Genomic DNA, 18,010 nt, shown 5'->3' on the forward strand with positions numbered 1-18,010 from the left:
AGAACTGGAAAGGATGTTAAAGATCAGATGTGAAATCCATGGCTGAAAAAAGTCGCGTGAAATTGTCAAAGTCACAGAGCAGGTCACTGGCGAGGTCTCAGGTCAGAATGTAGGCCTTTGGCTCCAGTGCCCTTAACCACTTTCACAAGCCATTCCTCCCTCTCTCAAGTGCGCTGAGAGATGCAAGGAATGAAGCTGTCTAGTTTCTACTTCATTTCTTCCTGGCCTTTGTTCAAATCTTATTGTTGATCTTATCTTTTGTTGATCAATGAAAAAACTAAAGAGTAGTGGAGAATAAAGGACTTGGATAAAGATGTATAAAATGGGCGGTGCTATCCATAGCGAAGACCTTTCTTCAATCTTAAAAAAAACAGAACTCAGGCCTCCCCGGTGGCGCAGCGGTTGAGCGCTGGGTTGCAAAGCTGCCAGCAGCTTCTGCAGCACCTGTTCGATCCCCAGCTGCTCCCTGGCCACCGGAGGAGGGTCCCACATGGCGCGCAGACTTCTCCTGCTGCCCGCTGCTCCCCTCAGCAGTGTACTTCGGTCCTTCTGCCTTCTCTGCTCCCCGCTCTGGCTCTGGTGAATTCTCTCACCCTCCTGCGCTTCTGACTGTACCCAATGCTTGTATAAATAAATAAATCTTTAAAAAAAAAAACAACAACAGAACTCATCTGAACAATTAGAAGATGTAGTTGACCTTATTTAAGGAGTTAGAGTTAAGCAACATCCCGTGTACCAAGTTGGAAGACACAGGAGTTGTACAAAATGAAGGTTTTTATAGTTAGAGCAGGGGAAGAGGTTATTGACAAAGGAAAATATTATCTTAGACAAAACCCTGTGCACACTAGTTCACTGTCGCTGACCAGGAATTCCAGGTGGATCGTCTTAAAAGTCCACTTGGGGAGAGAGGGAAGCTGCAGTCAGGTCAGGTTCTAGGTCTTGATGGGGCCTGGTATAAAGGGCTCCATCTGGGGCCTGTTTTTCTTTTTTAACAAGTCCAATAGGTGGCAGATAGAACCTGATGGAGTGTGTGGAAAGACAGTTTAGAGCAGGGCTCTATCTCCCATTCCCATTGTTACAAGCCTCCCGCCCCTACCCAAAGGAGAGGGTGCTTTGCCCTCTAGGGAAGAATTCACTGATGAGCACTAGGTGTAGTTGAACCACACAAGGCCTCAGTAGGAAGACTGTTGCATGAGGAAACCAGGCCTGGAAAGGAGAACTGAGCCTGCTCTGCAGAAGGAGTTGGGAGGAGGTCTGAAAGGTAGGTCTGCGAGGCACAAGGAGAAGTGCCACATCTTGGCTTGTCCTGCTTGGCTACTTGCAGCTATGCATGCAGCTCTCGGTCTTCGCCCTCTGGGAACCTGAGGGTTCGTCAGGATCTACCGCCCTTTGTCCGTCGTGGCACCTGGCCACAGTGTTTGGACAGGGCATGCCCATCTGTGAGGTCGTCCACCTGTGCAAACAGAGCTTGGGACAGCTCACCCCGCTGGCCGCAGTGTCTGTCACCTAGGCTGCTTCCCCAGTGCACTGGCCTGTGGTTGTTGGGACACTCGTCAGTTTTATTTGTAATGACTGTTTTGCGAGAGATGGGGGTGGTGGTGATAAGCGTTGGGATGTGTCTGCTCTGGTTTTGACTGATGGCAGCATGTTCCCTGGCTTTCCTGTAGTCAGTACTTCAGCTCAGAAGTGTTGAGGGCTTTCCCTCCAAACAGTTAGTTGGTCTTGGCTCTATTATCAACTCTCCTAGCAGCAGCAGTGACCTTTAGGGTTTTGTTGTTGTTGTTGTTGTTGTTATGTAATAACTTTTGCAATAAATATTGTGAAGAGGCAGTGTGAACTTACACTAGGCACCTATCTGGGAAAAGATCAAAGTGGAGCGTGAAGCCCCCCAGCTGGATGTCCCCACTCAGGCTGAGACCAGGGTGGGTGATGCTGCCATGAGTAAGGAGGTCCTTGTTCTCGTCCCCTGGAGTCACGCTCCAGGTTGAGGTAAAGGAGTTTTTAGGGATGACAAGTTGCTCCTGAACTATTTAGTTCTAGACTTTTGTACTTAGTGGAACCACTTACAACTTTCGATAGACAATTCTCCACAATAAATGCATTTTTAAATAGAACAGGTGTGTAACTGTGTTCAGTCATTGTGAGTTGAGGGTGCAGAGAAAGATGTTTTGGATCTTCTTGCTTTTGATAACTATAAACAGATGATTAGAATAGACTGTAGTAGTATTTATGTCTTGAACCAGATACGAAGGGTCTCAGGACTAGCCTGTCACTGTAAAGTGGTCGCACAAGCCCTGGCTCTGGCCCAGTGGTCTGTTATTGTGCTTATTAGTTAATACCTTGCACAGAATCAGACACTCAGTGAACACTTTGCTTTTCCAATGGAATTCATCGCTTTCCCAGGAGACTGCGCTCTGTACCGCTGTGAGATGTTGTGAGGTATGTGTGTGTAGATCAGGTGGTGTACTTACAGGCCAACAGGAAAGGAAGGGCTGTCAAAATGCAGAGGGGTCTTGTGAACATCCTTTGCTGTTGCTATTTGTAGAAGAAAAGGAGGCTTGAGGATTTGAAATAGGTTTTGTAGCAGGATAGGTACTGTCTGAAGTAGAACAATCTCTTTAATATAATCAGGCCTCTCTTGCTTCAGTTACACTAACAAAAATAAGCAATTTATGAAGCTCATGGTTAGTGACTAAAGCCAATACTGTTTCAGTTGGTACCATCCATTCAATTAGGGTGTATGTATTTGACCCAGAAATTAGCCTTCTTATAGTCTAAGGAGTACATGTACCCGTGCCTGTGCCTTTCTGAACACACATAATGGTCTGAATCACAGACATGGCAGGCACTGGTGCCAAACAGTGGGGGTGATCAGGTTCTGAATCTGAACCGTCAACTAATTTCTGGTTTGTTCTCCCAGAGGGTCTCATAATTTCAGAAGGTTTTTATTCTCTCATAAATACATTTTGATCTGTTCATGGCAGTTAGCCATTTAAATGAGTGGTGGTTGTCCTGAGAGAATGAGATAGATCTTTGTGAGATAGATCACATCTCTGCCTGGATTTGCCTGGATTTTATCCTAAAAGCAGTTCTTTTTTATTTTTTTTATTAAAGATTTATTTATTTATTCATACAAGCACTGGGTACAGTCAGAAGCGTGGGAGGGTGAGAGAATTCACCAGAGCCAGAGGGGAGAGTAGAGCAGGCAGATTGACTGAGATTGAGGTACACTGCTGAGGGGAGCAGCAGGTGGCAGGAGAGGTCTGCACGCCATGTGGGACCCTTGCCCAGCGGCCGGGGATCGAACCAGCGCCGCAGAGGCTGCAGGCAGCCTCACAACCAGCGCTCAACCACTGCGCCACCGGGGAGGCCCCTAAAAGCAGTTCTTTTCCCACATCTTACTCAGGGTCTTGTCATCTATAAGCTGAAGGAATGTCATTATAATTGAACAGCCAGTGTTTTAAGAAAACAGGTGACTTGCCTGCTGGAATGCACTTATCAGAGAGATCAACTGGAATAGATTCTAGAGCTTGTGCAATTTACTTCAATATATGTGTACTTAAAGATTAGCTCATCATTTAGTTATGAAATGTTATAGATGAGAAAAATGTCAAGGTGAAAATGCATATGGTAGGGACATTTAAAAGGGCTCTATAGGGCCTCCCCGGTGGCGCAGTGGTGCGCAGCGGTTGAGCGCTGGGTTGCGAAGCTGCCCGCAGCCTCTGCGGCACCGGTTCGATCCCCGGCTGCTCCCCAGCCACCGGAGGAGGGTCCCACATGGCGCGCAGACCTCTCCTGCCGCCCGCTGCTCCCCTCAGCAGTGTACTTCGGTCCTTCTGCCTGCTCTGCTCCCCGCTCTGCCTGCTCTGCTCCCCGGGTCTGGTGAATTCTCTCACCCTCTTGCACTTCTGACTGTACCCAGTGCATGTACAAACAAACAAACAAACAAACAAATAAATAAAAATACATGCCTCTTTAAAAATAAATAAATAATAAAAAAGTTTTAAAAAAAATAAAAGGGCTCTATATGTCCAAGTTATTATGTCTTCTACAGCAAGGTGTGTTCTGTGCCTTTATATATTCAGGCATAGCTTCTCCTTGGAGTAACATCAGTTAGTATAGACTCTTCTGGCTTTGTCAGTGTGATGATCTCGTGTTTGTGATAGCATCCTTGTAAACTCCTTAGGCTCACCCTCCACTGGGTGAGAAAGGGTGGGGAGAATAGGTCAGGTCACTGCCACCCAGGAAGGGCAGAAAATACTGCTGGGATGAGCTGGGGAGGGGAATTCTGTTTGATTGTTGAGGAACTTTTTCTGACTGGAATATTTTCCTAATAATTCTGTCAACCAAGAGCTCTAGAAATTTCTAGAAAGTTTTTTTCTGGGATCTGATAGCCTAATGAGGTCTCTGTGTGAGTCTCTCTACCCTCCTCACTTGTCTCTCTGTACTCCTCTCGCCTTCTCCACCCTCCCCTCTCCCAACCAGGCCTGCTGAGCTGCATTTCCTTCCCACCTAAGGAAGAGAAGTACCTCCAGCAGATGGTGGACTGCCTCCCCTGCATCTTAATCCTCGGCCAGGACTGTAATGTCAAGTGCCAGATGTTGAACCTGCTCTTGGGGGTGCAGGTGCTTCCTACCAACAAGTTGGCCATTGAGGAGAGCTGTAAGCTCCGCCGCCTCCGCTTCACCTATGGGACTCAGACTCGTGTCAGCCTGGCACTCCCTGGCCAGTATGAACTAGTGCACACGTTGGTTGCTCACCAGGGCAACTGGGAGACCATACCTGAGGAGGACCTGGAGGTCCAGGAGGACAGTGAGGATGCGGCCCATGTCTTAGCCGAACTGGAGGTGACGATGCACCACGCCCTCTTACAGGTACCGGCTCATGCTCATATAACAATTGCACGTCCATGTCAGTTTTCCTTGTATTTGTGCTTTCTCAGAAAGTAATTTGGCAGTATATGCTCTGGGCTGTGAGCATCATCAGCTGTGATGGAGTCAGGAATATACTAGAGAATGTTGAAAAAACAGATGAGACCGTAGCAGTGCCGCAGAGCCCCGGGCAGCATGTGTTTCCCTGCCTTTTGTCTCTCTCTGAAAGAGACGTGATGTTTGCATATCGACATGCTTTCACAGAATAATTGTGGTCAGAGTTAGAAATCCTTTTTCATTTCTCAGCAGGAAGGTGTTACTGGAAATGTCTCTAGCCATCCCTTTCTACAAGGAACGCTAAGATGATGGGTATTTAATTTCCTCATTAGAATTGAGAACAAGTGAAGGATTTTGTGGGGTTTTTCTAAGACCTCACCATTATTTACTAAGTGGGACAGATCATGTCTCCACTTTTAAAGGAACTTGGAATGTGAGGAAAGATCTGGTTTGATGTAAAGAGACATGGAGATCCTGTCATCTGAAGAATGTCTTTGTTTCTCTCTCGAGGTACATTTCTGAAGAAAGTGTAGGACTTGTGGGGGTCCTAAGAGATGATACTGTCTATGGTGTTCGTGTCTCCACTTAGGCCCTCGGCTCTTGTCATAGACTTCCTTTCCTGCTGTGGAGCTAGGACTGGGCTGTTTGGTTAGACCAAGGATGTGACTGTGTCAAGGGTCAGGAATGGGTAGGAATAAAAGGACACAGAATTGCTCAGAACAGAGAACACATCACCTTCACTAGCTGTGCCAGGAAGGAGTTTGGCAGGAATGGGGGCGGGGGTTTCATTCTTGTAACCTCTCCACATGCCCCAGTTCTTTTAAAAGCCTTCGTCTCCCGGTCAGTCAGTGATTGAGTCCTTTGGTTGTGGCCATGGCCTGTGCCACTCTCAAAGTAGAAACTATCATTTCCTTCCAAAATCCAGATTTCTTTCATCTTGATAAATGCTGGAGGGTGCGAGTTGTGCAAGCCAGTATTTGTCTCAGCTGAGTTTCAGCTGTCCTCTGTTCCTACTGAGAGCTTGTGCTTTTCCCTCCGAGATGATGGGGGAGTTCTTGGATATTCTGACACAGCTCTCCCAGGCGTTCGTGGTTATTGACTGCGGCTGCTTAGTCGATACACGGCTTCGCCCCATGTAGTCTCTGCAGTACAGCGCCCTGGGCTCGTCCCTGCGTGCCCCAGTTGCTCATGATTTTCACAGCTTTACATCAGGACCCTCCCCATAGGGACACGCGGACATTTAAAATAAAAGTTTCATGAAATAGTAATTTTACATCTTGTAAAACACAGTGATATTCTCTATTGTGTTTGACTTCATCTTTTTAAAAATAATGGTGGCAACCCACTAAATTGATCCCATGACCTAACACTTTGTGAGTTGCAGCTTAAAAAACATTGAAGCAGCTGAAATGACTGCTGCTGGGTGGCGCTTTTTCCTGTTCTTGCCTTTTAGAAACACTCTTGGAATGTGAACAAAGCCATCTTGGAGACGCAGATTATTGGATTGATTTCCCTGTGACCCTTCATTTTATTAGTTTTAATTTCTAATGCATATTTACTTTTGTTCCATGAGTTGAGGTGATAAAAGAAAGTTGGGGGATGAGAGCCACCCCCAGGTGCATATCTGAGCCCCGGTCTTCCAGGGCGCGAGCTGCGCACTCAGACTCTGAGGTAACAGCTGTGGAGGTTCTTGGCGGGGAGTTGAGATGCCAGATCAGCTTTCTCAGCACAGTTGAAATCTATCTGTTCTTTCTGGAAGAATATTCTCGTCTCTTGAGGAGTTCTCTAGTCTCTTGTGTTGTTTCATGTGGTTTGTAAGACTTCCTTTGCCAGTATTTCTCCGGATCTGCTTTATTCTCCGATGGTTTTGATGTAGAAATAGTAACAGACCCCAACGGCTCTAAGCCTGGAGCCCTTGATGCCGAGCTCCCAGGGGCCTTAGCTGCCCTCCTGGAGCCCGGGCTCCGCTCCCACATAGTCAGGCTCCCGCCTCAGTTAAATGCATCATTGATGCTCAGCTCTCTGCTGGAAGCGCTTCACAGCTACCTTGAAGACTTTTCATGCCTGTGAAAATGCTCTTTTTTCTAGCTCCAGTTATATTTAGGGCCAGTGATTTAACCCTAAACAGTCCCTCCATTTGTTGTGAAGGGAGTAGTAAAGAAAGGAAACATTTAGCTAAAGGAAACCAAGATTGAATTAGGGGAAATGAGATGTTCCTTTTCAACTGTCAAATTATCAAAGCAGAATTTCCCCTCCTCCCTTATACAATGGTCTTTCTTTGAATATGTTGCTTTAAAGTCCTCATAAATTTGCCATTTTCGGTTTGTTCCAAAACAGCCTACTCACATGGGCGCTCAGTGCTTGGTATTCCCAGCCTTTTTAGCTCTGGGCCCTCTCAGATTCTCAGTTCATAATTCAACAATAGAGGAAAACTGTTAAGCTGTCAGTTTCTGAAACCCGGTGTAGTGTTAAAAGAGTCATTTTCCAGTTGGCCACATGTTTCGCTGTCCCCCATACTCACTGGTTCTGTCTTCCCGCCCCTGCCCCTGCTCTCTGGCACGTGTTACCCTCTCCCTCTTTCACAAGTCCAATGGAATATAGCTGTCTCCTCAGAGTGGCCTCAGCCCGGTGTGTGTGTGCAGAGATAATTAAACTCCTTAGCCTGAAATGGGGTTCCTGCAGCCCAGCACCAGTGTCCACTGACCAGCAGTCACGCCCCCTTACCTGTTCTAACCTTATCAATAGCATGTTTATCCCCCTGGAGGTTTTCTGGCTCCTTGGACAAATGTACACCTCCCCTGGCAGTAGACGGCCTTGCAGTGACACGGGCATTGGCTCATGGTCTGGGCGGTATATTTCAGAAAACTAAAATAAACACTTTTTTTTTTTTTTTTACTATTTTTATCCCTAAGCAGTTAGAGTAATATTTTTTTTCCTTTATAATTCAGTAGCTATCAATGAAAATAATATATTTTTAATGATCTATGGACAGTGATTTTTTTTTAAAGATTTATTTATTTATTTATACAAGCACTGGGTACAGTCAGAAGCGCGGGAGGGTGAGAGAATTCACCAGAGCCAGAGCAGGGAACAGAACAGGCAGATTGACGAAATACACTGCTGAGGGGAGCAGCGGGCGCAGCAGGAGAGGTCTGCACACCATGTGGGACCATCGCTAGTGGCTGGCTATTGAACCGGTGCTGCAGAGGCTGCGGGCAGCTTCGCAGCCCAGCACTCAACCGCTGCACCACCAGGGGAGGCCCTGGACAGTGATATTTTTAACTTCTCAGTAGAGAGATACTTTCTCAAACCATAATCATTATAAAGGATCTTACTTCAAATGACAAAAACTTATGTAAAGTTGTAACCCCAAAATTGACTTAACAATATTTGTTTTTAGAAACTAGCTTCTCTCAATTTTTGCTTAGTTATTGGCATTTATTATGCCATGTAAAATTAAATTTTCTATGTTTTGCCTTAGTTAGATATTCTGTCTTCTTTTGGAAGCATCTAGGTTGAAAGATTGCTAAAAAGTAGGAAGGAGGGCCTCCCTGGTGGCCCAAGGGGTTAAGGCGCAACCTGTGAAGCTGTCCGCGCCACTGTAGCATGAGTTTGATCCCCGGCCAGGGAGCTACCCACATGGCGCAGCAGACCTCTCCTGACTCACCCGCTGCTCCCCTCAGCAGTGTATTTCAATCAATCTACCTGTTCTGCTCCCCGCTCTGTCTCTGGTGAATCCTCTCATCCCCCTCCTCCACACCTCTGGCCTGCACCCCAGTTCTTGTGTATCTTAATAAATCCTTAAAAAAAAAATTAAAAGTAGGAAAGAATAGGGAGTGAGGGTCCTCAGGACAAGGAATAACTTTGGGAGGAAAAAGTATAAGGCTCTAGGCAAAAAATGGCCATTCCAGGGGATAAGAAACAAAGTTGAGGGCAATATGTAAAAATGTTTAAAACAGAAAACTAAAGAATTATTCTGGAGATTTAATTAAAATATAGAAAGCTTGATTTTTATGGAGCAAAAAGGAAAGGGAACTAGAACACACCTAAGCTGTGTTAAAAGATATGGGAAATTCAGGCAATTGATAAATCATAAATTCTTCTCTAAGCAGTAATCCTGTATTTGATTTTGATACTCTTTCTCCCTAACACACACTGCAATACATTGGGAAACGTCACTGTCCTACATATATTGCTGTTTGCCAAGAAACCTGGAAATTCCTGTTATAGATTAATTTACCTATTAAGAATATGTGTGCTTTAGGGGAAAGATTTTTTTAAAATCCCCACAGCTCACTATAGTAGTCTTGATCTCTCTTAAAAAGAACAGTTTACCTGAGTCTTTTTTCTCAAATCACCACCAGTGATTCATTTTTGGCCTTCCAAGGTTAGCTTTTGGGGAGAAAATCTGGCAGGGATTATGACCATAATCTTCATAATCTTCCTCTTTTGTCTTTTCCCTTTTATAGGATCTTCCTCTTTCTGCAGAAAGTGACTGGCCTCTTCTTACTATCTCAAAGATCCTTTAAAGTGGAGGATGGTAGGGGAGTAAGGAATATCCCCTGATTCAGAGACTCAGTGGTTGCAAGCACTATCAGAAGGCAGAAATTCTGTTGCTGGGGCTATTAAAAATATTTTCCTTAGGATTTCTTATGTGGCATCTCAGCCAGTCCTTGCGGGATTGTTTCACAGGAGGGTGTTTACTTTATAACTAGCACAAACCTTTTGACATAGATTGTGGGGACCCCTGAATAATCTTGTCCATCCTTTATTCTCCTTTCAGAGCTTCCCTGACACCAGCCCAGATATTTCCTGACATATGGTGGGTTTTTGGTTACTGTTTAAACATGGTCTTATATAGGGGCCTCCCTGATGGCCTGGGGGGGGATTAAGCCTTAGCAGTGTACTCCAGTAAATCTGCCTGTTCTGCTTCCCACTCTATCTCTGGTGAATCCTTTCACCCCTCTGTACCTCTGGCCTACACCCCAGTTCTTCTACGCAAAAACAGACAAACAAACAAAAAAAACAAAACCATGGTCTGCATAGTCATGGAATTACATCCTGTTACTTAACTCTGTGACTCAGGTGCTAGATCCCCATATCTGTATGATGCAGATAGTAATTATGTTTTTTTAGGAACGGTGTGGAGCTGAAATAAGACACTTAGCACAGTGTCTGGCACATAGTAAGTCAGTTAATTTCTTCTTCCCTCTGAAGGAATAAATCAGTATTCCCATCCCAGACAGCCATCCATGTTGGGGCTTCTTTCTTTTGTCAAATTTAAATCTTCTGGTTTTAACTTCCTTACAGTTATTATTTTGCTTTTAGTAGAGACTAAGTTCTTCATGTTCATTATGACTTACTTTGTAATGAAATGAAAGATGTTATGAATAACACAGAAGGTAAAACTGTGTAAGGTCAGCAGATAGAATCTTCCCTTCTTTCCTCCCTCTTCTCCACTCTACTTTTATCTTTTGTTGAATCTAAGGTATGAGGAGAGTTTCAGTTACCCAATTTTGTCTACATCTATGGGTACCTGGGTGTTTGTCCACAAGGTAGATTGATAGAGGCTACTGAGTACATTTTTGTCAACCTTTCTGTTACCTGGTTGATTGCAGTATGAAGTACAGGAAAGATAATTCTGACTTTTAAGGTTTCTTGCTTACGGAATGAGACACAGCTAAAGTTTTTGGTTTGGGGTGTTTGGAGTTGTACAAAGACTTTTAACATGATCTCATGGTTTCTGTGGCTATTTTAGGACTTTTGTAGGAATTATGGTTTTTATTTTAAACATTTATTTATTTATGCATACAGGAACTCAGGTACAGGCCAGAGGTGGGGGAGGGGGGAGGGGGGTGAGAGGATTCACCAGAGACAGAGTGGGAAGCAGAACAGGTCGATTGACTGAAATACACTGCCGAGGGGAGCAGCGGGCGCGTCAGGAGAGGTCTGCCACACCATGTGGTCAGCTTCCTGACCCGTGGTTGCTGCAGATAGCTACATAGTGCTGCAACTTAACCACTTGCACCACCAGGGAAGCCCCTGGATTATGGTTTTTATCTCAAGTCTTGTTTCTGGTCTCTGCGCTACTATACTGACACATGATGAGAGCTTGTGTCTATTGTGTGTTGACTGCTCAGAGAAAAGCTCTGAGCAAGCTGTGTGTCAGCCCTGGTTCCTTATGAGGCTGTTAATAACTTAGAAACCTAAGTTGCAACTCCCCCCCCTTCAAGAGTGTTTGTCAGAACAAGAGTCCAGGTGTTGTCTACGATGTAACAAGAATAGAGGTATTTTTCCTTAAATCTATTTCTTAATTAGCATTTAAGAATGGTAATGAGTTCAGGAAACTAGAAGACTCAAACTAAGAAGAACCAAACCTATATAAAAGCAAACAGATAAAACCTCTCAACTGTCCTGTGAGGCTGGCCTGGGAGGAGAATTGGCAGTAAAGATGAGTGGAATATGGAACTGGGATCAAGGTCCAGGCTGTGCCACCTGCTGAGCAAGGGCAGGATTATTATATAATCGGGTACTTTTCTGTGTGATATACATGTGAGACTTCAGAATTGTAGAGAAACCAAAGACGCTGCTACCTGCCATCTTTGAGTGTGAGTACGTGACTGTCCTCTGGTGACCCAGCAGTTAGTATAATAATACTTAGCATTAACTGAGTGCTGGGAATGTGCCAGGAACTATAGAGTAAGGTGATCTCACCTGTCCACACTGGTGTTCTTAGGTCAAGGTTCTTCACTGATTGAGTGATTGCTTCTTGGCATTTGAATTAGTGTCATTCACATCAAAGACAAACCCAAAGAGGTGAATTCTGATGTTTCAGAGTCTCCTTCCTATTCTCTTAATCTTGCCAAGAAAATTGATGGTAACAGTGGAGTCCATAGATGTGTGCAAAATGCACTCTGGAAGAGAAATCTCAATTGGAATTCAGTTTCAAAATGGGAATTATGGGGTACTCTCAGGAATCCTTGAGAGTCTTTTTCTTTGATTGAATTAGGAGCAGAATGACGGCTTCATTCTTGGAGTAGAGGTGAATAGCAATTCCAGACATGTAGGATATGGATTAAAAGGTAGAAAATCTTATACATGGTGGTTGAAAGTGTAGAGGCATCCTTTATTCATTAGATGCTCACCAAGTACCAGGCCCTCTTGAAGCACTAGGAAGGAGCACAGCCCTCCATGAGACAGTCTAAAGTGAGACTTCCCTCTGCGGTGGCCATAACAGGGTCCAGAACAGCCCTGGTTCATTTTCTCTGTATAATTATTTTCTCACTCCCTGTCTCCAGGAGACAGTGCTGGCTTCCCTTTTGTTTGTAACTGTCAGGCCTGAGTCATCCCTTCACAGCAAGCGTTGCAGAATCACACATCATGTTCCGGTCTGGCTGTGCTCCAGCCAGGTCTCAGCCACATCCCTAGCAGCGGAGTGGCCAGAACACTGGCCAGTGGTGCAGAAGGACTTACTGGTGACCATGGCACTTGCTTCCAGTCTGTTTTTGTGGAGTACAAGATGCTTTTAGGAGCAGCATGTTCTCGATGCCAGGACTGGCATACCTACCACTAGAAAGCCCCAAATCCCTTTTTTAAAAAACCGTGAATTTATACATACAAGTCAACTATCTCTTAGGAAGGATAGTGTAAAACACCCTCACCTCAATAAAAAATAATATAATTAAAACCAAAAAAAAAAGAATATTGGTCCCACAGATGGTCTTGGCAGCTTAGCTGGTGGTGCTGTTGTAGACACAAAATGGAAACCCTGGAATTTATATTAGAATTTAAGAAAATTCATCAAATAGCAAACAGAATTCTTCCTGAAAAAAGTTTAAACAAGTTTGATTTTGAGTTTTTAGGCTTTCTTCTCATTAAAGTCCTATAGTAAGTCTGCGTTCTAAACAACTTACTTTGGTTTTGAGTACTTAGGCTTTTTTCCCCATGAAAGTAATTTTGGTTGATTTACATATTCTAAAACTTTATATCCTTAAAAGTTATTTGTATCTATAAAAATTTATATTTGGACAAAATCTAGGGCATCTTTGCAGTTTTAAAATGAATGTTTTGAAAAACCATTCTCACCTTTAATTCTCCACTTTGTTATAACTTTTCTTTTCCTGGGATTCTCTTCTAATCATTATATATAGTTATAATGTTGGCTTTTATGCAATTGTATTTACTACTTTAAGCCTTAAAAGTCCTTACCCGCTTTTTGAATGTGCCTCATTGAAATGATTCTTACTCAGCAGTGTGACTCAGGGTAGTGAAAGGGGGGTTGTTGTGAACAGCAATGGGAGTGTCAGATTAGTCTTCCAACCAGAAAACATTCCTTGCAATTTGAGACCTGGATAAAACAGCATATTTTTTCTTGGTCTAGGGAGTAGGTAGATTTATGCAGTGTTTGCTCAAATGGTGAGATGCTAAACGCACTTTTTGCTTTAGGGGTCTCAGAGTGGCCAGCCAAGTGCAGTTATCTGATCTACCTGGGAAGAACGCTTTAGTTCTTTGTGGGGGAAAATGAGACCTTTGTGCTTTGCTGGGAATGGGAGTGTTAATGCTAGCGGTTGCGCACCCGCGTGCACACACTCACAAACACACACACAGAGCATACAATAAACAATAGAGTGATGGACTAACACTTCCAAGGCTTTTCTTGTCTAGAGAAGCTCAAAAGGGAAAAAGATCCCAGGTTTTGGTTTTTAAAAACCTCTCCATAGAAATACCTGTTACTCAAATAAGATAAGGGGTCAAAACAATTAGTTTCCAGAATTAGTCTGAAAGAAAATAAATAAATGGTATAGCTTTTCGATTTACAAAAATGTTTCAACCTCTGACAACTCTTAAGGACACAAACTTGAACAAATTTGTATGGCGTTCTTTTATAATCCTATAAAATATGCCAGAATTCTGTGGAGGACTGAGTTTGAGCTTGCAGACACCCGACGACACCCAGGGCTGCTGACGGGCAGGAGTCCCCCCAGTCAGTCAGCCTTGGGCTGGGAATGCCAGGCCATGTGCGCAGGGTCAGCCTATTCAGCCTTGATGTCTTCGGGAAAAGAGCACACACAGCAGAGGCTACCTGGGAGAAGGGCCCCAACCATCATTCTTGAATCTCACTTTAGGAATTTGGGTATATTAGTTAGCATTGGTTTCAGGCATAAGCAGCAATCAGAGTAATGGGGCTTGCTTAATTAAACAAGACAGAGATTAATTTTTCCCCCCTTACATAGAAGAAGTCTGAAGCCAGGCAGCTGAGGCCTGGTGTGGTAGTTTCATGATAGTCAGGGATCAGGCTCCCGCCATCGCCCTTCGTGGTGGTTTCTACCCTCAGCTTCGCCTTGTGGCCGCCGGGTGTCCGCTTCAGATCAAGCAGTTGTGACTGTGCTCCAAACAAGAAGCACAAGGCCAAAGGGCATAGAATACAGCCCCCTCAAAGAGTGTTCCTAGAAAACCTCCCTATTTATTGGCCACACCTGTCTGGACAGGAAATGACCTTCCCAAGAGTGCCAGACCAGATGATCATGAGACTAGAGGTGTTACCAGGACTTTCTTGCCGACACTTTGGGATACCTGCAAACTCTTAGAGTTGGACAGTAATACTGTCCTACTTGATGGGTTCAGCAGTATTCAGGACTATGCATGGGCACTGCTTACAGTAGTAAACCAGATACAGGTTTCTACCTTCAAAGAGTTTGCAGACTAGTAAGACAAAATAGGATATAAATAAATAATTAATGTACTGAACATTAAGAAAAAGGAGATGTATGGAACATAATAAGAAAGAAACACATACTCCATAAGGGTATGTGTGACACCACATACACTTGAGATTTAAGGGTGCAGGGGAGTTAGCTGAATTAGAAAGGTGGGGGTGGGTGTGAGAGGAGTGCAGGGGGGACTGTCTATCCGAGGCACACTCACCCAATTGTTTTCTTCTGTAATGGTTCTTTCTTCTTGTATTATTTGTCTTATCAGTGGGGATCAGTGGGAGTTTCTGAACAACAGAGGATGGCAGGGACTAAATATTATTTTATCTGAAATGGTTAAAGGGACTGCCATCCCTTCTGCTTACTTGTTTTTTCACTCTCTAGATGAGTGCCTGCCCTCAAGGGCTGCCCCCGGGAGTGTGGGTAACTGAAAAAGGAAGTGGACAGATGAGTGGGCTCTCTGAGTCCAGCTACCCATCATAGACCTGGATTTTGGTCTCATTGTGGGGTTTTGGGGAGGTAGGGATTGGTTCTGACTTTGAACTGCTGATATCAACCCTCTCCCCTCCAGGAAGTGGACATTGTGGTGGCGCCGTGCCAAGGCCTCCGGCCCACAGTGGATGTTCTGAGTGACTTGGTGAATGATTTCTTGCCTGTGATAACCTATGCACTCCACAAAGATGAACTCTCTGAGAGGGATGAGCAGGAGCTTCAGGAAATTCGAAAGTATTTCTCCTTTCCCGTGTTCTTTTTCAAAGTGCCAAAGCTGGGCTCAGAGATAATTGACTCCTCCCCCAGAAGAACGGAGAATGAACGGTCACCACTTCATCACCAACTCATTGACCTGGGCTATCTGAGCAGTGGTCACTGTAACTGTGGGACCCCCAGCCAGGACGCAAAAGCTCAGAGCATGCTGGTGGAGCAGACTGAGAAGCTGAGACACCTGAGCACATTTTCTCACCAGGTGCTACAGACTCGCCTGGTGGAGGCAGCTGAGGCCTTGAACCTGGTGCACTGCTGCTGCCTGGACATCTTTATCAACCAGGCCTTTGACATGCAGCGGGACCTGCAAATTACCCCCAAACGTTTGGAATATACACGAAAAAAGGAGAATGAGTTGTATGAATCCCTGATGAATATTGCCAACCGAAAGCAAGAGGAAATGAAAGACATGATCGTTGAGACACTTAACACTATGAAGGAGGAACTTCTGGATGAAGCTGCCAACATGGAGTTTAAAGGTAGGTGCCTGGGGGGCCTCCCCAGTGGCGCAGCAGTTGAGTGCTGGGCTGTGGAAGCTGCCCACAGCCTCTGCAGCACCGGTTCAATCCCCGGCCACTGGGTGAAGGTCCCACATGGCGTGCAGACCTCTCCTGCTGCCCGCTGCTCCCCTCAGCAGTGTACTTCATCAGTCTGCCTGCTCTGCTCTCTGCTCTGACTCTGGTGAATTCTCTCACCCTCCCGCGCTTCTGACTGTACCCAGTGCTTGTATAAATAAATAAATAAATAAATAATTTTTTTTTTTTTTGAAATAAATAAATAAAGGTAGGTCCCTGTGAGCTAGTGGGGTGCCAGGACTGCAGGGCCTAGAGGAACCTTACTGTCCCACCAGGAACTACCTGAAATCATTTAGCCAAGATGGCCACTCTCATTTTCAGAGAGCTTCCTGAATGATCCCACTGCCATTCCTTCCTAGGACTTAGCCCAACTCTGGTAAATCATCCAAATAGCCTTCTTTACTCTCCAGGTTAAATCTGTGTCCTTGACGCTAGTGGCACGGGAGAAGAGCTGCTTTAGGTCATGCTTTAACCTTGACTCTTCACCTGCTTTATTTACTCTTTTTTTGTGTTATAATCTCATTTTCTTTTAAGTCTGCTTCTGAAACCCGAATCAGGAGGATTTCCACAGTGTTTTTAGCTTATTTTATGGGCTGTCCTTCACAAAGGGCTCTTAACAAAGTTGGACCAAAGTGATCATTCGGACTTTTTGGTACCTGAGGTGTACATGCTGCTGACTTTGCATACTGATTACTGTGTAAGCCCCTGTGCTTGAGCGTTACTCTACTATCTAGTAATTAAAGTGACATGGTTTACAGGTTACGATTTAGGTTCTCAATCATGACTATACATCCAAGTCACCTTTTGAAATATGGATGCTAAAGACCATGATAACCTACTCACTGTGTCAGTGGGACCTAGCATCAGTCGCCACTAGTGCTCCCACCCCCAGATTTCTTAGGTAGATTCTGTTTACTGCTATTTGCTAGATGAGAAAACTAAGACTTCAGCAGGTGAAATATTTGCTCAAGGTCACACACAGCTAGTAAACGTGGAGGCAGAACTTGAATCTAGACAGTCTGATTCCTGAGGCCATACTCCTAATCTCCTTGCTTTGCTGCTGCTTAATTACTGCTGCCACCATCTTCCTGAAACCAGCTTCAAACCTCACCATGGTCTTTAACTGTTTTCGTCCTCTTGTCCCATATCCTGCCATATCACATGTCCACCTCTGCTTTTCTAGCCCCTCTTCTTTGAGCTCCCTGACATATTTCTGTTCTTTCTCCATTTCTTCTTTATTGGCTCTGTTATTACCTATTAAGTTTAAACTCCATGGCCTAGTAGTAAAGATCTCCCAAAGCCCAGCCTTTACCATGTTTCCTACTTATGTGCACCTTCCTCTAATTTCTGTTTGGGTTGGTCTCAGCATTCACTGTCCTCTGCAAATTTCCTGTACTTTTCCATTGCTCATGTCCTGCCTTAAATCTGAAATATCTTTTACTTGTCTGCAAATTTCCAAATCTTTCTCTTCCAAATGATATTGTTCATGAAATTGTTTTTTCTTTTCTTTTTTTAAGATTTATTTTATTTATTTATGCAAGCACTGGGTACAGTCAGAAGCACGGGAGGGTGAGAGAATTCACCAGAGCCAGAGTAGGGAACAGAACAGGCAGACGAAATACACTGCTGAGGGGAGCAGTGGGCGCAGCAGGAGAGGTCTGTGCGCCATGTGGGACCCTCGCTGGCGGCCGGGGATCGAACCAGCACTGCAGAGGCTGCGGGCAACTTTGCAGCCCAGCGCTCAACTGCTGCACCACAGGGGAGGCCCTGTTTTTTATTTTCTTAACTAACAATTCAATTCTTCTAAAATTTCCAGTGATTTAATCTGTAACTGAAATTTCTGGTATATTTCACTGTCTATCTTATTTATGTTCTGATTATTTTCTAAAATCCTAGTGTTAAAGGAGAATAGGATCTGGGTCTCACTCTTCATCATATCCTTTGTAGCAAACAACACTGAGTCTTATGTACAATACATCTTTGGAGAATGATGAGTGGTATATATGTCACACTTACAAATACAAAGGAAATATAG

The 18,010-nt window shown here is 44.5% G+C and overlaps 1 protein-coding gene across 2 annotated transcripts in view; it reads left to right on the forward strand.

Moving 5' to 3' along the window:
- The window catches only part of DSTYK (dual serine/threonine and tyrosine protein kinase), a gene marked incomplete at both ends in the record, with an annotated part of 65,441 nt that overhangs the window by 32,929 nt on the left and 14,502 nt on the right, over nucleotides 1–18,010 (forward strand). For both annotated transcript variants that reach the window (XM_084244778.1, XM_084244779.1), the window contains 2 exons: nucleotides 4,486–4,874; nucleotides 15,210–15,879. In XM_084244778.1, coding sequence (XP_084100904.1) covers nucleotides 4,486–4,874; nucleotides 15,210–15,879 — 1,059 coding nt within the window. The remainder of the gene's footprint in view (nucleotides 1–4,485; nucleotides 4,875–15,209; nucleotides 15,880–18,010) is intronic.

Source organism: Talpa europaea (assembly GCF_964194135.1).
Source record: "Talpa europaea genome assembly, chromosome: 10".
Lineage (NCBI taxonomy): Eukaryota > Metazoa > Chordata > Mammalia > Eulipotyphla > Talpidae > Talpa > Talpa europaea.